Source organism: Aquarana catesbeiana, linkage group LG05 (genome assembly GCF_042186555.1).
Source record: "Aquarana catesbeiana isolate 2022-GZ linkage group LG05, ASM4218655v1, whole genome shotgun sequence".
Lineage (NCBI taxonomy): Eukaryota > Metazoa > Chordata > Amphibia > Anura > Ranidae > Aquarana > Aquarana catesbeiana.
In genome coordinates, this window is record NC_133328.1 from 494,448,593 (window position 1) to 494,473,725 (window position 25,133).

Genomic DNA, 25,133 nt, shown 5'->3' on the forward strand with positions numbered 1-25,133 from the left:
TGAAGAAGCGTGTAAACATGCACAAATACGTACCAAAAAAACACCTGAAATTACATCTGAAAAAGTAGATGCTCAAACAGGAGTGCAAGAGGCCTTAGGCTGGGTTCGCATGACAGGTGAGTGTGACCAGCTCTCAATGAAGCGGTTCACACAGGTCCGGGACGGCCGCGGTCCGGATTGCAGAAGGGTCCTGTTTGATCCTGTTTGAATTCAGGCAAAGATTCGGACCTGAACTGGGCATGGATTGCAACCAGAACTGGTGAACAGAACAGAAACGCACCGGACCCCATGCTGTGAGCCACGGTCGCACATATGTGAACTTAAGCCTTAGAATACGCCACATCAAATGGGGAAGAATGTCATGGGGCCATACTGAGGAGAGTCAGCCAAAGACATGAACCTCTGCATATTTCTTCTACACCCACCATACCTTCTCCAGCAGCGTCCTTCCCATAGGCTGCTGGGGGTGCTAACATTTTGGTTGACTTTGTGACTGATTTACTGTCAGCTCTGATCCTCTCGGGGCTCTGCTGCTGTGGTTGACAGTCTCGTTCAGTGCAGGCATTGCTGCTGCATGCCCTCTTGCCTTCCTCCCCCATTCTATTCACAGAATAAAGCATTCTGTGATTAGACAAGGGGACAGGCAAGGCATATGAACAACAGGACCACCCCTTGTCCAATCACAGAATGCCTTGTGTTCTGTTAACAGAATACAAGATGTTTTTTTTAATGGCGAGTGGGGAGGAAGGAAAAGAGTGTGGGACTGCTACCACCCTTGTGCTGTACAGGATGGCAAGTCACAGCAGAACAGCCAGGAAGATCAAAGCTGACCATAAAATCAGTCAAGAGGACAACTAGGATATGTTCCTTTCCCTAGGAGTCCTCTAGATGTAGTATAGTATAGTCCTCTATATGTATTATACAGCTTTAGCCATAATGAAGGCTGCATTCACACTTCAGCGGTTTGAATCACGGGCAGATTTTCCCCGCTTCTGCCCACGATTTAAAAGCACCGATGTGTTAATGACAAATCGCATTTGAGATGCCATCCTTTTGAATGATACCTAAAATCGCAAGGCCGGTCTGCCTCGATCGTCATGCGATAAATCACGCTGCAATCGCGGCAACCCGCATCGTGTGAAGCACGTCGTCCAAAAGTAGCTCCTGAACTTTTTTTTGGGTGACATGCATCACGTGATGCGGGTTGCTACAATTGCAGCTTGACAATCGCGGCAGACCCGCACCACGATTTTAGGTGTCATTCAAATGAATGGCATCTCAAATGCGAGTCCTGCAATTTATCATTCACACATCAGTGCTTTCAAATCGCAGGCAGAATTTTGGCCAATCTGCTTGCGATTCAAAACACTGAAGTGTAAATGCAGCCTTAGTGAGACTAATCCAAAGCTAAACAAAAAATCGTTTTTATTTCCTGGAGTTTGGCACTTCAGATTTTTCAACACATTTGTATACTTACAAGGCCTCATTGCACACTAGATAACCTAAAAATGCCAGAACTGCTAGCAGGAAAAAAACAGAGTTAAAAATGTGGATTTTGCTACGTTTTTACCATGTGTTTATGCATGTTTTTGAGCGTTAACGTACACAAGCGTTTTTAAATATCAATCTACGAGGGCTCTTCAAAAAGTTTCCACATTTTTTTTTAAACTCTATTAAGTATAAAAAAAAAGTGTGGAAACTTTTTGCAAACCCCTCATATAAAACCATCTAATCCATCCCAGTGGAGGTTATTAAAGTAGATCTATAAAATATCCCTTCACTTCCTGTCCTGGAAACACAACAGGAAGTGAGAAGAAAGCTCACTAATGTGAGGGAAAGTTGTTTTTTTAGACAGTTGTCACTGAACAAGTTTCTCTGTTGGGATATTTCCCTTCACCTCATGTCCCAATCACTTTCTGTCTAATGATTACCAAGAAAAACAGAGAGGGGAATCTCCCCAGTGATGACAACAATAACAAAAATCTGATGGGCTTTATCACTCCCTCAGTTTATTTAAAATAAAAAAAAATGGTTTTAGATATACTTCATTATCAAATGAATTGCAAAATTATACTTATCTTGGCAATTCTCAATTAAGTTTCCCTCACTTCTCTCCAGATGCTTTGGATTCCTGTGCAATGTCAAACCCACTAATTTCAAACTCGAACATGCATCCACTTCAGAGAAATTTGCTATGGCGCCTACCATGTACTGCAGAACTGTGTATCACACAATTCAGACACATTTATGTAGTCAATTTTTTTCATCGTGCACACACTGTTTGGCCACTTCTGATGACGTCTTTGTGACGAAACGCGTAAGCCGGAGCTAATGCGTCACTATCCGGACTTCCTGTATTTGAATACATTCAAACTCATGTAACCTGTAGGGTTTTACTTGTCGCGTAAATAACCCCTGCCCGCCGAGTGTACGCAGATGTGCATACTCGGCTTTCCAGGGTTATACCAGGATGATGCCCGCAGCTGCTGGCATCATCCCAGTACCATGTTGTAGAGCGGGCGATTGGCTATCCATATATAACAACCGATGCGGCTAAAAGCCGCTCGGCTGTTATACCAGAGGAGCGGGAGGGGACCCCCTTGCCGCTTTTACCGGGCCTCCCGATCCACCGGGAGGCCCGATTGATGATCCACCGCCTCCAGCGGCTGCTGACAGTCTGGAACAAAGCTGTGCACAGCTTCGTTCCAGCCTTCTAATTGTAAACGCGGAAGCGACGTCATGAAGTCACTTCCCGTTTACTCGGCTGCCAATGGCGCCGGTTTTAAAAAAATATACAGTGTTTCAGCGATCTGAATACTGTGAAGTGCAAAGGGGGGATCGGGGGTCTTTTAGACCCCCGATCCCTCCTTAAAGAGTACCTGTCACCACCTATTACTGTCACAAGGGATGTTTACATTCCTTGTGACAGCAATAAAAGTGATCAAAACATTTTTTTTTTTAAAAACACAATAGCACTATAGCACTTATTTGGATATGAATTCTGGATTTTTTAAATTTTAAATCTACAGTATGCATATGATATATTAATTAATGCACAATTGTTACATTATAAAAGCCATTTGATGGAATTCATAAACATTAGGGCTTTACAGATTTTTTATTGCTGAATATTTTTACGGTTTTGGTATATATTGTGACACACCAGATTCAGATTATACCTTATACTAGCAGCGCCAATTCCATTTACCCCCAATATTTTATTTTCACACTGTTTTCTGCCACTAGAGGCCACTCTGTTCCTAACAGCTTGCCAGCAAGGGATTTCAGGCTATTCCAAAATGTCTGCTGCAATTTACCTCTCTGGAATGGCTAATCAAAAGGGGAAAAACGTGTCAGCCTGTAAAGTATGTGACGTCAAAGGGGGAAAGATTATTCTAGAGGAAGGCAGCTATGAGAGACTTCAGAGGGACATCATGGTGGATTCTTTCAGTTAGACTTTTGTTGGATAGTAAGTGCCACATGCATACCTCTCAACATTTTGAGATGGGAACGAGGGACACCTATTAGCAAAAGTATGTAGGCATAGGACACACCCCCTGCCACGCCCGTTTAAAGGAGAATTATACAAAAAAATATTGGTTAAACCCACAAGTGCTTTTTTTTACCACTAATATTCCTTTATACTGGCTTTTAAAATTTACAAATGCAGCAATTTAGAAATTGGATGAAAGGTTTAGCACTGGGAAACACTTTTTGAAAGACAAAAATTGCATTTTATATACAACTATATAGATCAGACCAAAATTAGGGACAAATGAGGAGGAAAGAGGGACAGAGGGACTTTGTACCAAATCAGGGACAGTCCCTCGTAATCAGGGACAGTTGGGAGCTATGCACATGGATTTCACAAGCAGCAAGTTCCTTGTGCTACAATGAGTATCCATTTGTACATTTTTGCTAAAATGCAGGGTTTAAAACAAGACTGACTGAAATGATGTTACTGATGTACTAATCTACAGTATTAGCCTCACTTTGAAGATTAAAAGACAAAAAATAATTACCATCTGGTAAAAACAATTATAGAAAAGTTAAAAAATAATCTAGATAGAATGTTGAATTGTAGCTATGATTAAATAATTTTAAAGCTTTTTTCTTTTCCCTTTTGAAGTCTTAGCTTCTGTACAGACACCATAGTCTTTTGCATGCAGGATGTGGGATGCTACCAGTAAAGAGGCATGTAAGGAATGTACATTATGATGCACGCATATGCATTTGTGGGGTTTTGGGTGGCACAAAAAACGTATATCCGTATTTTCTTACTGACTGTTCTATTAAATAAAGAATGTACAGTTAAAACCTCTAGGATGAAAAAAAAAAAGCCTCACATTTGTATATACAGCCAATAGAATAGAAGGTGCAGGAGTACATGTAAAAGCCTGCATAGGCATTTAATGGCAAGGCTATTCCAATTTCTGGGCTCTAAGATTTTCCCAGTGATGTGAAGTAATTTTTCTTAGCGTAATGTAGATCCTTTGGTGCCAACAGCTTTGGTGCTCTATATCAAGGGTCCCCAAACTTTCTGAACAAAAGGCCAGCTTACAGTCCTTCAGACTTTGAAGGGGCCAGACTGTGGCCAGCATGAGTAGAAAATGCTCTGGTACCAATGGGAGTAAAGAATGCTCATTCGCTGGTATTAGTGGGGGGGAATATTACCCCATTGTTGGTATTAGAGGGGAGAAATAGTGCCCCATCATTGGTGTCATTGGGAGTAATAGTGCCCCATTGTTGGAATCAGGGGCAGGAATAGTGCCCCATCATTGGTATCAGTGGGAGGAATAGAGTCCTGCAGTTGGTGCCAGTGGAAGGAATAGTGTTCCATCATTGGTGTCATTGGGAAGAATAGTGTCCTATTGTTGGAGTCAGTGGTAGGAATAGTGTCCAAATGTTAGTATCAGTGACAGGAATTATGCCCCATTGTTGGTGTAGAAGGAATAGTGCCCTGTTGTCATTGGGAGGAATAGGTTCCCAAGGGCCTGATAAAAGCAAGCAAAGAGCTACATCCAGCCCCCTGGCCGCAGTTTGGAGGCCACTGGTCTACAAGGTAGTTAAGGATGACATTCATGGATTGTTTTCAAGATGTTACATTTTAGGGTTAGGTTAGGCTTCAGGTAGGGGACGGGGTTCAGTGTAAGTATAGAGTTTTTTTTCTATAGTTTTGGATAGGGAGGAAAGGGTTAGGGTCCTTTCACACCGGACGGATCCATGATGATCAACCCCGTGAACATCCACTTTCTCAGCAGGGATCTCTCCGTTGATCCCCGCTGAGCCGGCACATGACAGGGCAGTCCCTGCAAACTGTGCAGGGACTGCCCTGTCAGATCTCCGCTCTCCCCTATAGGGGGATCGGATGAACACGGACCGTCTGTCCATGTTCATCCAATCCGCTCTGCAGACGGATAGAAAAATAGGATTTTCCTCCGTCTGCAGAATCGGACCATAGCGGGGACGGAAGATATCGGGTGTCAGCGGATGTTCATCCGCTGACACCCGCTGTCCCATAGGGATGCATGTATGTCTGTATTTTATCCGAAAACGGATGGATGAAATGCAGACATCCTGTCCACATGTGCGAAAGGGGCCTTAGAGACCGTACCAGGTTATTTTTTGTGCTCTTTGTTCAGCTGGGAAGATTTCCCATTACTTCCTGTCTTTGAGACACAACAGGATGTGAGAGAACGGAATAACATTCTATTTTTTAACAGTTGTCACTAGATCATTTGTCCTCACTGGAAGATCTCCCCTCTTAATCTCAAGACATCTCTAAAATTTCGAATTTTCCATGACTTGCTCTTTCAGTGATAGTGTTCAGCAGATCAAATAGAGGAGTAAATCTACCCCCAATGGCCAAACACCTACTCCCACCAAAAATTTAAAAGTTTTGCCCTTACAAACACCTTAAATATTAGGTTCAAGTGAACCATTAGACAGAATTTAGAGGGCAGCAGGGGCGTTACTAGGTAGCAAAAAGACCAGGGACTTCAGCCCCAAGTCAGAGCCCAGCACTGGGGGGGGCATGTGATGGTGCGGCAGACGGTGGGGTTGTATGGAGGGGGGTGTTACCTACCTGACACACACTGACCTACCTGGCTGACATACACTGACCTGCATGACATACCTGAAACGTACTAACCTACCTGACATACACTGACCTACATGACATACCTGACACGCACTAATCTACCTGATACACACTGACCTACCTGACATACACTGACCTACCTGACACACACTGACCTACCTATCTGACACACACTGACCTACCTGACATACACTGACCTACCTACCTGACACACACTGACCTACCTATCACACACTGGCCTACCTATCTGACCTACCTGACCCACACTGACCTACCTATCTGACATACACTGACCTACCTGACATGCACTGACCTACCTGCCCTTGCCCCTTAAAGCCTAAGTTTATTTATTTAAATTTAGCCAAGGGGCAGTCAAATTGTCAATTGCGGCCACTGTGCCCGTCAATTGCAACCACTGTGCCCCGTTAAATGAAGCCACTGTGCCCGTCAAAAGAGAGAATAGAGACAGAGAAGAGAGAGAGAAGGGGAGAAAGACAGAAAGAGAGAAAGTGAGAGAGAGAAGGAGAGCGAGAAACACAGAGAGAGAGTGACACCTTTTTTTTTTAAATCTTCGTTCTGTCCCACTCCCAGTCACAGCCACCATGGCCGTTATTCAGCGTCACTCTGGAGGTTGAGGGAGAAGGAGGCGTCGCGTTCTCCTGATCTCCTTCTGCTTTCCTCAGGCCAGGCGGCACATCACTCCGCCTGTCAGTCAGTGCAGTGGGCGGCGCCACAACGGCCGAATCACACAGGTAAACTGCGGCTATTTTCTCTTCCTTTCTCTTCACTGCAGGACAGCGGGGTGGGCTGACAGAGAGGGGGGTGCTGACAGAGGGGGGTGCTGACAGAGGGGGGGGGTGCTGACAGAGGGGGGTGCTGACAGGGGGGGGGCTGACAGAGAGGGGGGGTGCTGACTTGGGGGGTTGGGTTGACAGAGGGTGTGGGCTGACACAGAGGAGTGGGCTGACAGAGAGGGGGGTGGGCTAACAGAGAGGGGGTTGCTGACAGAAAGGGGCGGGATGACAGAGGGGGGTGGCTTACAGAGAGGGGCATGCTGACAGGCTGGAGGAAGGGTAGATAACAGACCTCAGTAAAGAGGAGACACATCGCGCGCCAGGCAGGGAGGCGGAACTCCAGGCGGCCGAGATCACCCACAGTCCAGCCCAGCCCCGCCTCCACATGTGACCATTTACCACCTCCACCAGGCCAATCACAGACATGTCTGCCACCTGCACAGCCAATCACAGAGCGCCCGCTGCCCAGCCCTCGTATGTGACAGTGAGTGTAACACAGATGTCAGTGGGCACGGGAATTGGGATGCGCCGCTCTCGATCTTGTGGCCGGGGCCACTGGTCACAGGACAGCTGAGGATCATGTCTGTATGCAGCCGCGCTGCATAACTAAGCAGGGAGAAGAGGTGAGCGCTGCGGGGGGGGGGGTGAGGGAGGTGGCGGTCCGATGGCTCAGTGCCTGTACATGCCTGCTCGTCTCTCTTCCACCTCCAATGCCGCCCGCCGCAGCCGCGACCCGCTTGCTAGTTTCTCCACCACACCCGCTGAGACTCGGAGCTATGAGCTCCACATTCGGGGCTCCAGCCTCAATAGCCACCCCCTGGCGACGCCTCTGAATGGCAGGTATAGATTTAAAGGCACTGTTTATTTTTTACTTGTTTTTCAGCTCGAAAAGTCCTGTTCCATGAACTATTACTGTCTTCAAACAATAGTTATATAAACTGGGTGTGATCTTTGTTTCTTGATAACTTCACCAGAGACTGGAACACCAGATAACTGAATGAAAAGATGTATGAAAATAAAAGGGAAATACGATTGGCTTGCACTGTGAGTTGTACCCTCTGGATCCTATCTCCAGGGTCAAACACGCTATCTTCACAGACAGACCATGTCACTTGTGGGAGTGTTTAAAACATGTAAATAATAATAAAAAAAAGTTTAAGTCTAGCATAGGGAAGAGTTAAATGCCTTTCAGGTTATTTTTTGATGTTTGTTTGCTGTTAGGAAGATTTTCCTTCACTACTTCTAGCTGGAATGAGGAAATCTCTCCAAATTAAGTCAAATTTCCCATTTAGATAGGTAAATGTCAGAACAAGTGTTCTCATTGAAAGAATTCCCCTGCCCTTTCCTGGCTACAACTCTAAAATACCCAAGTCCAATTCGAGGAAAGGTCACCAGAACAAGCAGAGAGAATCAATCTACCTTGTGATAACACAGTCAGCCACAACAACCTGGGAGGGTCCAACTCTTGTCCACTTTGCCAATTAAATACATATTAAATCAAGTCAAATTGGTGAACCATGGTACCAACCTAACCAGGGTATTATATGATCATCTTTGTTTAAAGCAGGGGTGTCCAAACTTTTTTCAAAGAGGGCCAGATTTGATGAAGTGAACATGCGTGAGGGCCGACCATTCTGCCTGACATTCTTTGAACCATTAAAATTAAATGCAAATTAACTAATACACTGCCCAACAAGAATTATCTTGCCTTTGTGGCTGTGTGTGGTGAAGAGCCTAAGGATGAGCTCGGGCTCGTTATTTGGATATCGGCATATAACACGCACCTTCACTTTAAGAGGGAAGTTTCAGGAAAAAACTTACATTTTAGATAAAGAACTGTGAAGCAAAATAAGGGTCAGTGCCCATCAATGCAGCCTAATCTGTGCCCATCTGCAGCCTTACCATTGCCATGAATGCAGCCTCACCATTGCCATGAATGCAACCTCTGAATGTAGCCTCACCATTGCCATGAATGCAGCCTCGCCAGTGCCATCAGTGCAGCCAGATCTATGCCCATCTGCAGCCTCGGAGGGGACAGGGAGGGGAGCGGGAAGAGCGCCAACAGATTACATACAGAAGAATCTCTTGTTTACTCGGCTCCCTCTTTAATACAAAGTCCCGCCTCCTATGATAGACAGAATAGTCGTCCAATGCCAGCGCAGGAAATGGGACTTCCTATTACAGAGGCCGCCGAGTAAGCAGGAGATTCTTCTGTATGTAATCTGATGGCACTCGTCCCACCCCCTCCCTGTCCTCTCCAAGGCTGCCAGAACGATATATATGGTATATATCTTTTGTGTCCCCCCCCCAACAAATCCGTGGCACTCAGGGATTTGTTGGGGGCCACAAAAGATATATATATACAAATTACCAGTGGGCTGCATTAAACCGCAACACAGGCCACAATTGGCCCATGGCTGGACTTTAGACATGCCTGGATTAAAAGGATAGATAAACCTAATAACAAAAATGCAATATATTACAGCTTCCAGTCCCCAGATGTGGTGGGTACATTCGTTTTCTTTTTTTAAAGTAACATTAGCAATATGTGTATATACACACACACAACATGAGAGGCATTTTTCTGTCAATTTCTAGCAGAAAAATCCAGTACACTTGGAGCATTACCTTGCACATGATGCCTTAATCTTAGTTAAGAATAATAGTTGTATAATTATATCATTTTGACTCAATGACTACCATTCTTGCCTTAAAGAATTGAGTAGAGGGGTTTAATTCTTCTGTAAGACTTCCGTGCCATTTTTGCTTACATTTACCAGCAAGAAAATTCTTAGAGCACAATGTGATCTGAAGAAACAAGCTACAGTCTCAGTGATACCATCAGCTGACATTGCTGATAAGTTCTGATATTTAGGCTCCCATCATCACAACACACAGGCTCTAAGAACATCAATAACTTGTGTGTGCTAATAAGCAGAGAGATATGCATCTGAGTATAGTTACTGGAAACCTCATTTAAAAAAAAACACTTGCCATAATAGAAATATGGGGGCTGTTTTTGTCAAGCTTCGCAAAAGGTTGCATGGCTGTCTCTGTCCTTGATCATTTCTGAGTTGATGACCTAGAACAAGTATGCCGCTATTGATGTCACTGCTTCTGATCTACATACCTGATCTAGGTTAATGAGTAAAAATGGAAACTGTGGCAGCACACTTTTCGCCTTCATCTGGGTTTTTTTAAAATAAATTTTTAAGGATAGAAAACTGTAGAAGCCTTTGCTCTGTGGCCACCATTCTGGTTCTGGCTTCACTTCATGGCAAGTAACTGACCTGGAGCAAGCAAGACCGGAGTTCAATCTCTCAAAACATTGGTGAGTACATGCTGAATCCAAATCAATGAATCAGTAGGTTCATTTTACAATCAGTAGGTTCATAAGTACAACAGCCCCAGACAGGAGGTTCAAAACAAGATAGCAATGGCAGCTCAGATATTCATATCCTTAGGCAGACCATACATTATGTAGTTTTTTTTTTTTTTTTTCACTCAACCAGTGGGTTGAAAGAAAAAGAACTGACCCAATTACCCCATCCACACATTTGAGGTGGATGGGGGAATCCTCCCTGCCATGTCTTTTATGCTGACAGTTGGGAGAATTTCCTGCTGTCAAAATATGCTGATCAGCACTGCAGACTATAGCATGCAGTGCTGATTGAGCAGCTAACTTCCGAAGGGATGGTTGTACAGATGTTGATTGGTAGATCGATGTCTGTTCAACCACAGTGCCGTACATGGATCAAAATTCTTCCATTCCTTGCTGAACTGGCTGAATTTCGATCCATGTATGGCCAGCTTTATAGGTCCACTTTAGGATGATTTAGGCTTGCAGGATGCATGTTTCAGCATCAGAAGTGCAGTGCAGATTATATATACAAACTCATGTAATCTGTTTTGTCATACATTTCTTATGTTTTTGGCACTGGATGTCTTGCATAAGCTACAGAACCCTAAAACTGTTTCAACTGAATTTAGGTGTAAGGTGAAAAGTGAAGCTTTAAGACACAGCCTTAGAGGATGAACACTCAAGTGCCTGTGTCGATAGGCTTTTGCTTATGTCAGAATTGCTTTTCTATCCAGAGTTATGGGAATACAGAAGCAACTTGAAACGAGTTGATTGCAGGTCAAAAGGAGGTGAAATTCACTTGCCATTGATTTTTTTTAATGGTCTCCGAAACAGCCTAAACTGATGTCAAAACAAGCTGCATTTGTCCATCAACACAGGTTCAAAATCCATTTAAACAGGCCCATATAACTGAAATATTTGTATTTCAAATTTTAATTTGTACCAGAGAAAGGTAACTATGTATTTAAAAATAAAATTGGTATATGCATACACCAAATAAGAAAATTTAAAGGGCCCATTTGTTTGCATCAGAACTGATTCTCTACCCATACAAGTGTGAAGGAATACAAAAGCAGCTTGAAGCAGGTCAAATGCAGGTGAAAAGGAGGTCAACTGCATGTCACTGCAGATCTGGATGATCTCAGAAGCAACTCAAAGTGATGTTAAAGTCAAGCTTGTCAAAACAACCCAAAGCCCTTGAACTCATGCCCTTATACAGATTTTGTGTAGTATACTAATAACTTGTCCAATGGTTTGCTTGTTTCAGAAAGCTGACCAAGGTACAATTGTCCTGCCTCTGAGTTTGATTGCATAACCCCTTATTAAGTGCAAGGGAAGCTAAATGAGGTGCATTTGATTATTTTTCTATTGTTTTTAATGCACTCAATGAAATCAATGTGCTCCCTGAAATAAAACTTATAAATAACTGTGCAGCATTGCATAAACTGCAGCCACTTTAGAAATGTTGGACACAAACTCATAAGATACTTACAGCTTCTGATTTGGGAGGCACTGGAGGTGGAGGTAGGGGTATATCACAACACTTGCTGGTCAGAAGAGATCCAGGGGATGATAGAGAGGATGTGCCACACTTGGAATGAAGTGACCCCCGAAAAGGATCACATTTGTTCTTTTCACTTTGTGAACGGGTGAGGGGCTGTCCTCCTCGTTTTACTGTTCCCATTTCTAACCAGAGCTCCTCATAGGGAAGCTCTGGCTTGGCTGGTAGACTTACGGATTCCTCACCAGTTTCAGGGAAGAGGTAATCACTTCCACTGTCACCAGAGTCCTGGTACTGTGGGGAATCTTGAGGGTACACTGCCCAGTCCCCACAAATGTCCCGACAGCCATGCAGGTTTACTTCACTGTTTCCATGCAAGTTGTTTCCATAAACACAGACAGAAAGTCGATGGAAAGATTGGGTCAGCTCATCACGGGCATAGCTTAGCGAGTTGGGTATGTGACTATGTCCAGAACAATAGCTCTTTTTTGGACTCTTACATTCCTCATTCCAATCTGCTTTAACATCCCTCACCGCCCGAGAATATTCCTCAATGTCGAACTGTTCTTGACATATGTTGTACCAATGCTGAACTACGGACTCTTGCCATGCTTCACCTTTCGATACATTATCAGGAAGGCTAAACTTTGGGACAGACAAATGTAAGGGAAAATGCATGGGAATGATTTTGCTGCCACGCAGCACACAACAAACGACAACAGTCTTGGTTTGGATGTTGACAAACTTATACCGATGTCCCTCTCGAATGAAATGAAGGTCGTAAGGGTTACGGGGAGGTGGGCTAGGCACAGTCACATTTACAGGCAGTCGTGTTTTCTCTACAATGTTGCGGATTGTGTGTTCCCCATCTTGCATTTGAATCTCTAGAGGGCTGCGAGTGCTAAACCTTCCTTTACATTGGAATGGAAGGCTGATGCTTTCATTAGTTCTATGATTCATACAGATTAGGCAAGGCATTTTGCCTTTACCCAACTTGCTGATTGAGTTCAATTTTCCAATCTTCTTAAAAATTGTATTCAGACGTGATTTCTCCTTGGATGTTTTTGCATACAGAATTTCAGCCTGGCCCATTAACGTGAGCTCATCTCCTGTACACAACGTGATGTTATAGACTTCTGTGTCTTCATTGCACTCTCCTGAAGCAACCTGAAATTACATTTCAAGCGTTACTATACACAGAGCATTATCATAGAAAATAAGCATTTCATAAAACTTAAGTAAAATGTCATAACAAAACAAGCAGCTAAGCTTACAACAAAGAATTCACGTACAGAAATAAATTGTTCTTGATGAATTGCTCTGGAGCTTTATCTCTTAGCTTTAAGGGTTCTTTCCTCTGATAAGCTGTTGTCTTCAAAATGTATTCAAGTAAATACAGTGAGCATTTTTGTGTTTGGGCTGCAACATAGGGTGGTTTACTTATAATCAAGTAAATATTTCTTAGATATTATTTAAAGCTGAACTTCTTTAGTCTGTTCCAAGTTAATGCTTGGAACAGACTTCCAAAAGATTAAGTAGTATAATCAACAGTCAATGATTTAAACATGCGTATTATAAACATACACCATATTGCCAAAAGTATTGGGACACCCATCTTTACACGCACAAGAACTAATGACATCCCAGTCTTAGTCTGTAGGATTCAATATTGAGTTGGCCCACCCTTTGCAGCTATAACAGCTTCAACTAATTTGTGAGGTCAGGCACTGATGTGGACAAGAATGCCTGGCTCCCAGTCTCTGCTCTAATTTATCCCAAAGGTGTTCTATTGGGTTGAAGTCAGGACTCTGTGCAGGCCAGTCAAGTTTGCCCACCCCAAACTCGCTCATGCATGTCTTTTTGGACTTTGTTTTGTGCACTGGTGTGCAGTCATGTTGGAACAGGAAGGGGCCATCCTCAAACAGTTTCCACAAAGTTGGGAGCATGAATTTGTCCAAAATGTCTAGGTATGCTGACACCTTAAGAGTTCCCTTTACTGGAACTAAGGGGCCAAGCCAAACCTCTGAAAAACAACCCCACACCATAATCCCACAATTCACCAAATGATTTGGACCAGTCTACGAAGCAAGGTCCATAAAGACACGGATGAGCCGTGACCTCAACCCGATAGAACACCTTTGGGATGAATTAGAGCGGAGACTGCGAGCCAGGCCTCCTCATCCAACACCAGTGCCTGACCTCACAAATGCGCTTTTGTAAGAATGGTCAAACATTCCCATAGACACACTCCTAAACCTTGTGGACAGCCTTCCCAGAAGAGTTGAAGCTGTTATAGCTGCAAAGGTTGGGCCAACTCAATATTGAACCCTACAGACTAAGACTGGGACACTACGGTCAGAATGGGACAACAGAATCCAGCTCCAGCAACAGTCGAGAACCGCAGAGGGACCGACCACCCCAGGGAGTACCCGCACCCCACACAACTCCAAGGAAGAAGAGGAGGGGGCCCCTTACTTACCGCTCCAGCAAGTGCGTGGGTAGCACTCGCAGACAGATCCTCCTCGCCACCGAAGTGGGTGGGCTGTCGGCCACGAGGAACGCTGAGACACAGGCCAAGACCCTGTCGTATGCGATTTCGCAAGACGTTTGACTCGCAGAGCCAGCCCCCGTCCAGTGGGGCTATGTCGCGGCTGACCTAGCGTGTAGCTGCAGTCTGCACGCGCTCACTGGCCAGACTGGGGAGACCACTGGATCTTAGTGTCCAGCCCGTCACCCAGTCCAGCAGCTGATTGTAGATCTCACAGGAAAAAATCCAAGAGAAAAAAAAAAAGCAGCTTAAAACAAAAAAAAAAAATTACCAGGACCAGAGTTCCCAGCAAGGAAATAGGTCCTTACTCCTGACTAGGCAGAAAAAAAATTGAAGGCCTATAGCAGAGAGGGAGGTGTATATCACCTAGGACTACCCAGGGGCGTAGCCAAGTCTTTCTTCTGCCTAGTGTCCTACTCCTGTAGGGGGCGATATAATCCTATGGTTCTGAATAAGGAAGCGATGTGTCTGTCAATGAACAAATGAGAAATAGCTTTGTCTGGAGCTGGATTTTGTTGATACCAAGGCTGCTTTCACACTGGGGCATCGGCAGTAAATCGCTTTACCATCGTTTTTGCGGAGGTTTTTTGCCCACTAGCGGGGTGCTTTTAATCCCTGCTAGCGGCCGAAAAAGGGTTAAAATGACCCCCAAAACGCCGTTGTAGCAGCTACCCATTCATTTCAATGGGCATGAATGTAGAGGAACGGTGTATACACCGCTCCTTCACTGCTCCAAAGATGCTGCTTGCAGGAGTTTTTTTTAACGTCCTGCCAGCACAACGCCTCAGTGTGAAAGCGCAATGAGACTGCAGGGGAGCCGTTTTTCAGGCGCTATTTTAGCCCAAAAGCGCCTGAAAAATGCTTCAGTGTGAAAGCAGTCTTAATGTTTTTATGAGCGCTTGCAGGCGGTTCATGCAGTATTGTGTCTTCTTCACTTTAACAAGTTTTACTTCAGATAATACGTTCTATTTAAAAGTGTATAAGTCAAGACAACAAATATATAGTAAGCTGATATTCTTGTTTACAAACCTCCACACACCACTCCTGTTTAAAAGGAGAAGTATAGCCAAAGCTTTTTTGGCTATATTTCTCCTGGGGATCACAGGAGTGCAGTTCATTCTGCACCCTGCTGTTGGTGGACGTCATTCAGCCTCGTCCAGGCTCTGGCTCGAACGTGACATTACAGTTGGGATCCACCCAGATGCCTGGACTAGCAGCTGTCTCCGAGTCAGCAAGCTGCTAGGAGACTGAGCCAGACGCTACCTCCCCCTCCACAGCCCTGTACTCTAATGCTCACTGAAGACTGGGAACTGAGTGATCAGCGGTCTTTGATCGCTCAGTTCTCAGTCATAGAAGCTGCAGGGGACAGATGCAGCATTGGATCGATGCTGCATCCACCTAGGTGAGTATAAGTGATTTTTTTCTTTTAAACCTACAGTATACTTTTTTAGTTTTTTTTTGTAACCCATAAGCTGCATGATTTTTATAAGCATCTTAAAGAAACAATAAATGGTTATCTTTGGCAGAACATACATGTTCAGATGTGTCATTTGACATTCAACAACTACAGAGTTCCAGGGAGGCGGGGCAGTCGGCCTCCCTCCCCAACAGTTAGCCGGAGCAGATGGTGTGGGGTTTCCAGCAGAAGGGCTGGCAACAGGGCCGAGGACTGCTGGACTCTGCCCTCAACTAACAGAGGATGGATTTCCTGTGAAGGTGGATGGGACTTCAGTCTCCACCTGTATACCCCAAGGATGCTGGGCAGTTGGCCCAGATCCCCGACAGCATGACAGAATGAGCCCAGTCACCCTGTCTTCTCTCCAGCAGCAGAAAGACTCCAGGGAGAAGGGCCAGTCCAGGCCTCTCCCCAGTGGCAGATATGTTCTCTGAGAGAGGCAGAGGTTGGCTGGGTGAGTAATTCTTTGTTTGGAACAATTTATTTGGGGTACTGTGTGGGTACAGGCATTAGAGGACTGGAACTACTTACTAACTTCGGAGTCAACCTGTCTGGGGTCTCCTCCTGTGTTAGTCTTCTGCCGAAAGGGGAGAGATGTGACGGGAGGGCCCGTGGAACTCAGAATCCCTTGGAAAGTAGGGGATGTCCTTGTTTCAGCTCCCCATATAACTCTTATGGCTAAGTCACCCTGTGCTATCCTGGCACAGGGTGAGTGAGAAAATATATCTTGGACTACTTAAAATGGGACAGTAATATTTGTCCACAATATCTCCCAGGATGTATGTAGAGACTATTATTGGTTTGTTTGATTCTGAACTCAACCTGTTAATTGAGTGAGCTGATCACATTAGCCTCCAGGACTGGCTAGGAGATGGACTGTTGATGACTAGGCTGAGGAGGGGGGAGATTGTTGTTTGTATTGTTAATTGTAATTAGCTCCTGCTATTGTGTTTATACTACTGTGTGAAGCTCGGTGCCCACAAGTCTGTGTCCTACAAGTCATGTCTCTGAGTCATCTGGTCTGGGTAAATTTTTTAGTAAATTAGCTCATGTTAATTAGGTTAGCTTTGAGTCAGCCTGCTGTATAAATTTGTGTGAGATCTCAAATAAAGAGTTAGTCCTGATGTACTCCAAGACTGGTGTTGTCTAGTTCTTGGGGGTTCCTATAGCCAGATCCATTGGACTCGTGTTCCAGAACTTAGGAAGCGGTATACTAACGGAAGCACTCAAGCGGAGTGTGGGACGTTCCGTGACACTCCATTTTCAGCCTTACCTCCACTTTACTGCTATTGCAGTTGCACATTGTGTCTCTGTATGACTACACAAACCAACAGGCACCAGAGTTGGACTGCATTTACCAAGTGCACTCTGTAATCTTACAGACCTGGTCAGACACATTCTCTCTTCCTCAGTACTGTGTCTGTGTGAGGACACTTGTGATGAAGGATTGCTATTACTGATCCTTGCCAGCAAAGAAAATTGTAATGAAAGAGCAGGCAGAACATTTTTCTAACAGAAAGAGGTATTTTATGGCATTGGAAAATAAAATCTACAGGAAGATTTAGAAACAGGCAAACAAATCAGTGGCCATATTGGTACAACCCCTCTCATTCTCATCATGTCTACGTTTTGCAGAAAAGCAATACTAGAAGAAAGGTCATACACACAGAGGGGGGTGAGATCTTCGACTCGATAAACTCCAGGAAATGGATTTTTACAGAAAGTACAAAAATCTTTGCTTTCTTGTTCATCGAGGGACACAAGATTCAGTGATAATTGGGAAAAATTGGGAAAAGCAGCTCAACAGACACACACAGCATGCACGACATCCAAACAAAGAAGACAATGAAGGGAGATCTCCTTCTGATACACTGGAGACCCCAATACCGTCATGTCCATATAGAAGACCAAAAAAGGTTCTTTAAAGGAGAAAGCCATCGGCTCAGACACATGTCTTGCAGAGGTAATGGCAAAAGGGAAGGCCACTTTGTGAGTTATTTTTGCATTATGAGATACAGACAAGCTAAGATTTCACGCTCACAGAAGCTTCGTTGGACTGAAGATTCTGGGAATGGAAAGTAAGAAGTTCCTCTTGGGGAAGAAAAACCTCTGGCTTGAGCTGTGTTTAGGATAAGACCTAGATACTCCCTTTTCAAAAGGTCTAGATTGTCCTTGCTTGCCACATTGTTGGCCAAAGTCTGTGCTGGCTGCTCCTTCATTAGGAGGTCATCCAGATATTCCACAATGGGGATACCGTGGGGGCGTAACAAGAATAGTACAGGGGCCAGAAAGTGGAGGAAGCACTGATGCATGGACAAATGGACTTCCCTGATGTCCACAAGGCCTAGAAAGTATCCCTGATGGAGGCTATGACAGACCTGGTGAATTTCATGTAGAATTTTTAGATCCAAAGACATTAAGGGCTTTGAGTTCCATTGGGGCAGATTCCCCCTTTTGGTTTGGAGACTGTAAAAAGGTTGAAGTAGAACACCTGAAACCCCTCTACCATAGGAGCTGTGTGATAACCTTTACTCTAGAATTGCTGAGAGTTGAAGAATGGCTGTATGGAGATCTGCTAGTCTGTGCTGAGACACAGGCAGGTTGGAAAGCATGAACCAGGGAGGCAGCAGAGTGTGGAACTCTAGCCCTGGAAACCCTCTCCCCTATACAGGCATCTAAGATGAGGTCTGTCCAGGTGCCCATGAAGGCTAACCGAGATCTCCCCAGTTTGGAAAGTGAGAACACCCCTTTATGCCAAAGAGTATTTGTCAGAGAGCTTGGGAGATTTAGAAGCCCAAGATTTTTGGACCTGGCACTTGCTTTGGCTCTGGTCATTGAGGGTGAAGCCTGGGAGTAAAGGAGCTCTACCTGACCCCAGAGGGGAAGGAGAGTTTTTCTTGTGTGAGTTCTAGGTTTCTTCTGCTGGAACAGATAAGTACGCTTATCTCCACTGACATGATCGATGAGAGTCCAGTGCAGCCCCAAAGAGATATCAACTGCTCTTTTCATGCCTGCCCCACAGTCAAACTTTTAAACCAAAGAGTTTCCTGCATGTTCTCTGACAGGAGAATACAGAATATAAGATGGGAGATATCCAATAACCCATTCACGCAGTAGCCCAGAGCAGGTGACATGAGTTAAAAAAACTCCCCAAACAGGAACTATTCATATAGTCCTAGTGCAGTCAATTATGGTCACAGCTAGGGTAGGCTACAATGAAGAGTCAGCCAGAAAAAACAACGTTTTGGAAAGAATCTGTAAGACTTTGTCCATGGGATCCTTAAAACAGAAGCATCACATACGCAGATCGTCGGTGCCTTATTAAGACCGTGGAGAACATCCCAGCATGGGATCCAGAAGACAGTGAGGGTCACTGTAGTAGCAGCATCTACCACAGTAATTCTCTTATCTCACAGTTACACAATATACATAATTACGTTGGTCCGAGACGACTTTAAAGCAGTATTAAACCCAAAACCAAAATTGTAACATATTGCAATTTACCAATCCTTAGATGTGGGGGCTGCTTTAGCTTTCTTTTTAGGCTTTTTCCCTCTGTTTTCACACCACCGGTATTAGAGTGCCTTCACTCTAGATGAAGGAGAACTGGGGCAGTGTTAGATGTACCAGCAGATTTTGATGCTAACAAATTGAAGCCAAAATCAACCTCAAACGCCATTTACAGTAATATTTTTTTTAGCTTTTTGGGATAAAGATTTTACATGAATAAATAAAAGCCGATCAATGTAAGCATCCCTGTTAGTAGTAAATGTTTTGTCTCAATACTCAAACTGCTACATCTGCAGAAGAGCTTTCAGATCAGCATCAGGATCACCAGGTGAAAATAAAGGAAATAAAGCCTAAAAAAACTAATGTAGCCATGAAATCTAAGCTGCAATATAATAAATGTTTGCTTTTGGGTTTAATACAGCTTTAAGAATTTCTAGGTAGAGAAAAGATGTCCATCCTCCTAGGATACTAGCAAATAACAGACCTACCTGGAATGGTTATCCCAGGGTGGTCACTGTTGTTGTGTTTGCCAGTGTTCAAATCGTCCTGTAGGCGTCAGTATAACCCTAAATACTCTGTCCCTCAAAGAACAGAAAAGAAAAATTAGTCAATCATAACATATGGGGCTACTGGGCTTTAAAGAGAAAAAAAAGGTGGGAGACTTCAGTTTAAATTTAAAGTGGTTGTAAATGACCAAGGTTTTTTACCGTAATGCATTCTGCATGAAGAATAAAAAACCTTGTGTGCAGAAGCCCTCTAACACTTTCCTGAGCCCCATTGCGATCCAGCGATGTGCAAAAGAGCCTCAGCTCTCTCTGGGGACAATCACAGCCAGTAAACCATTGAGAAACAGGGGACGGGGCCGAGCTGTGGCTATGTGTGTTAATGGACACACAGAGCAGTGGCTCAGGAGTGAGCCTGCTTGGGTGCCCCCAGAGCAAGCTGCTTGCACTGGGGGACAGTAGGCAGGAGGGAGGGGCCATGAGCGTCGGCGGGGGACACAAGAGGAGGATTGGTGCTGCTCTGTTCAAAACGATTGCACAGAGCATGCAAGTATAACATGTAACATTAGGTATAAGATATAATGTATAACTACTAATTCAGCCACAAAATTTTGTACTGGCAACTTTATACAAAGGCTGATTGAAGTGGACATTTTAGACCACTTTTGCCAACATGCGTGTTACTTTCAAGGCCAACAGATAAATTGGGATATCGAAAGTCACACTTTTGCATACAGGATGTTTTCATGTGTTTATTTTTTCTTTTATTATCCATGTGATATGGATGTCTAATGTAGGTGGCACCCTAAATAGTATGTGGAAGAGGAGGTTTTTAAGCAAAGAGAAAAATAAAGAATACTAGTGATTTTTATAGATATTTCATAATACATTTAAGTAATTCCCCTTAGGAATCATGCTTTGTGAACCTGTTCTGCTTTTTAATTATTTCCCCACCAGTTAACAGATCAGCAGTCCTCATGTGGACAGCTATGACATTAGGAAGCCAAGCCTTATACCACCCCACACACACAAAAAAAAAAAGGCAGAACAAGGCATGGTATGCCAACATAGGGGAAAATGACAGCTGCAGGGAACCTATGGTCAATACTGATGACTAGCCCTCTGCTGGCCTATTTTTGGGCACAGCTTTCAGAGTTCAGGTGCTCTTTGATCCCTCATTCATACTAGCATAGCGTGTGAACACATGCATGTTACGATTGCGGTACCATTCACTGTTAATGGCACCTGACCATGCCAAGGAAGACACATGGGCTTCTCTTCCATTTATTGCACATAGGGCAGCCCAGTTGAAACGAATGGGCCTCCCTATGAGTAAAGTGCAGCAATGCATGGAAAAAATGCGCCTATGCACAACTGATGTTGTGCCACATAATGTAAAATGAGGGGAAAAGATTACATTACATTCACTGATCCTGCATATGTGCTCATCCTCAGAGTGTTGCCACCAGAAATCTTAAAGCGCAAACTTTATGTAAACCTCCCTTATATGTGATTTCTGGATCAATGGCCTAGACAGCTTGTTTCACAAAAAATATATATTTTTTTTGTCATCATTCAGAACTTAAAATGATGCTTTAAGTAATGCTCAACTTCTGTTAATGTTGTCATTTTTTTGGCTTGTGGGAAGATTATGCATCGACAGACGGACGAGCATATTTTCAAGAACAGATGATCACCTAAGAGTCATTATAACTGTCAAGTATTTTCAGTGAGAAGACATTTGAATATGCCTTATTTTTGCCATTACAAAATAGAATATATTAAATGTAACATATTAAAGAGAATAGGAGAATTATTAAACCAACATGCACATGGGGAAAAAATAAATAAATAGTGGAGATATTGTGTATATATATATATATATATATATATATATACACACACACACACACACATACATATATATACACACACACACACATATATACATAATATATATATACATATATATATATATATATATATATATATATATATATATATATATATATATATATATATATGCGCACAGTATACCTTTGATCAACATAAACCTGCGTACATGTCCCAGCTCACAGCACTAAAGCCTAGTACACACTAGCAGTTTTTACGGTCAACTCAGCGGGATAGTTAGTACAGCGGCTCCTCCCAAGCTCTTCAGGTTTTTTTTCGTTCAGCCCACTGAAAGAAAAAAAACCTGAAGCGCTCAGGAGGAGCCGCTGTACTAACTATCCGATGTTAGTACATCAATCTCCCCAGCTGAGCTATTGTGTTCTGACAGGGGGGGTGTGCTCAATAAACAGGGCAGGGTCAGTTCATGGGGCAGGCAACACTGCACTGGCGTGGCAGCAATCAGGCACACTGTTGGTGGCTGTAGCTGGCTGCACTAGTCTGGTGACAGTGGGACTTGCAGCATTTGTAGCTGATGTGGGACTGGTGCGGCAGTGATTAGGGGCACTGGGACTGGTGCGGCAGTGATTAGGGGCACTGGGACTGGTGCGGCAGTGATTAGGGGCACTGGGACTGGTGCGGCAGTGATTAGGGGCACTGGGACTGGTGCAGCAGTGATTAGGGGCACTGGGACTGGTGCGGCAGTGATTAGGGGCACTGAGGTGACTGGCAGCACTGCTCTGGTGACACTACACTGCTGTGGCACTGATCAGAGAAAATGACTGGTGGCACTGACATACAGATGTCAGAGCAGCCAGTCACTGTACATGTACCGTGAGGGGAAAAAAAGTATTTGATCCCCTGCTTATTTTGTACGTTGATCAGTCTATAATTTTAATGTTAGGTTTATTTTAACAGTGAGAGACAAAATAACAAAAATATCCAGAAAAACGCATTTTAAAAAAGTTATAAATTGATTTGCATGTTAATGAGTAAAATAAAAATGTTATGCCCTATCAATCAGCAATATTTCTGGCTCCCATGTGTATTCTATACAGGTAATGAGCTGAGATTAGGAGCACTCTCTTAAAAAAAAGTGTTTCTAATCTCAGCTTGTTACCTGTATAAAAAGACACCTGTCCACAGAAGCAATCAGATTCCAATCTATTCACCATGGCCAAGACCAAAGAGCTGTCCAAGGATGTCAGGGACAAGATTGTAGACCTACATAAGGCTGGAATGGGCTACAAGACCATCGCCAAGCAGCTTGGGTGAGAGGGTGACAACAGTTGGTGCGATTATCTGCAAATGGAAGAAACACAGAATAACTTTCAATCTCTCTCGGTCTGGGGCTCAATGCAAGATCTCATCTCACGGAATTTCAATGATCATAAGAATGGTGAGGAATCAGCCCAGAACTACACAGGAGTATCTTGTCAATCATCTCAAGGCAGCTGGGACCATAGTCTCCAAGAAAACAATTGGTAACACACTACACCGTGAAGGACTGAAATCCCGCAGCGCCCTGCTCAAGAAAGCACATGTACAGGCCCATCTGAATGATTCAGATGAGAACTGGGCGAAAGTGTTGTGGTCAGATGAGACCAAAAATCAAGCTCTTTGGCATCAATTCAACTTGCCGTTTTTGGAGGAGGAGGAATACTGTCTATGATCCCAAGAACACCATCCCCACCGTCAAATATATAGGTGGAAACATTATGCTTCGGCAGTGTTTTTCTGCTAAGGGGGCAGGACAACTTCACAGCACCAAAGGGATGATGGACGCACCGTGTAACGGCAAATCTTGGGTGGGAACCTCCTTCCCTCAGTCAGGGCATTAAAAATGGGTCATGGATGGGTATTCCAGCATGGCAATGACCTAATACACAGGAGTGGCTCAAGAAGTAGCACATTAAGGTCCTGGAGTGGCCTTGCCAGTCTCCAGACCTTAATCCCATAGAAAATATGTGGAGGTAGCTGAATGTCCAAGTTACCAAACGTCAGCCTCGAAATCTTATTGACTTGGAGAGGATCTGCAAAGAGGAGTGGGACAAAATCCCTCCTGAGATGTGTGCAAACCTGGTGGCCAACTACAAGAAACGTCTGTCCTCTGTGATTGTCAACAAGGGTTTTGCCAAAAAGTACTATGTCATGTTTTACAAAGGGGTCAAATACTTATTTTACTCATTAAAATTCAAATCAATTTATATATTTGAAATGCATTTTTTTGTTGCTATTCTGTCTCTCACTGTTAAAATAAACTTACCAATAAAATTATAGACTGATCGTTTGTCAGTGGGAAAATGTACAAAATCAGCAGGGATCAAAAACTTTTTTCCCCTTACTGTATGCACTTTTTTTTTTCTTTTACATACTGTCACCAGAGCAGTGTATTGTCATAATAGTGACACTGTACTGCTCTGGGGGGAATTATAGTTTTTTTTTTTTTTGTATAAGCAGTTTCCCAACATTGTTTGGCTGCCCTGTACCACATGATCACTGTGACCAATCGCAGTAGTAAACAATGGCTGCATCCTCTTTTTGAGTCTATCACCGGCGTTCCTGTCTCCTCCCCTGTGCAAAGTGCCCTCACAGCAAACCGCTTGCTATGAGTGCACCCGTCCCTGCTCGCTCCCAAGCCCTGCTCTGTGTCCATTGACACGCCAAGCATGACTCAGCCCTGCCGCCCACTGGCTGCGGTCTCTTAGCCAATGAGGAGGGAGAGAACCAAGGGGAACTCTGCTCTTGTGCACATCGCTGGATCGAGATTTTGCTCAGGTAAGTTGGGGGGGGGGGCGTTGGGATAACTTCTCTAGAAAGATGTACAGCCTTTTTTCCAAAAGCAACTTAAAACATCCAAAGGTTGGGCACTAGAGCTGCATGATTAATCGTTAAAAAAATTGTGATCTCGAACGAACCCCCCCTCACGATCTTCATCCTGCATTTCCTCGATTCAGTGCAGAGAGTTCTCTGCTCACATCTGGCAAAAAAAACAAAAAAAAAAACAGGCAGCCTGCCAAGTTTATCACAACATTGTCAGCACTGGGAGATAACAATAAACAAAGTATCATTTAGTTCTTTTAGATCAAAGGAATACACTTCTGTCTGTAAATGAGGTCAGTTTAACGCAGTTATATAAAGTTAACTGCATAACCCTATTAGAAAAAAAAAAAAAAAACCTTGAACAGATTAATATTCCATGGGTGACTCATCTCCTTTCATGGATGGGAAGAAAAAAAAACACATTAAAGCATTCATAAACTCCACTTTGTCAATTTTACCTACAGGTAAGCTTTTAAAGTGATATTAAAGTCCTGTCTTGTTTTTTTGTTTGTAAGTCCTCATGCACACGGACGTTTTTACAGCTGCTTTTTTGAGCTTTTTTTGCAGCTTAAAAAGGCCTGTCTATGTTAGTCTATGGCTTCATGCCCACCTAGGCGTTTTTGAGCTGCAAGTGGCATAGGCGTTTT

General features: G+C 43.8%; 1 protein-coding gene across 1 annotated transcript in view; it reads right to left on the minus strand.

The window, feature by feature from the left end:
- GAREM1 (GRB2 associated regulator of MAPK1 subtype 1) overlaps positions 1-25,133 on the minus strand; it is a 200,173-nt gene that overhangs the window by 26,294 nt on the left and 148,746 nt on the right. Inside the window, 1 exon segment of the mRNA XM_073631527.1 lies at positions 11,748-12,923. Within this exon segment, the coding sequence (XP_073487628.1) occupies positions 11,748-12,923 (1,176 nt within the window).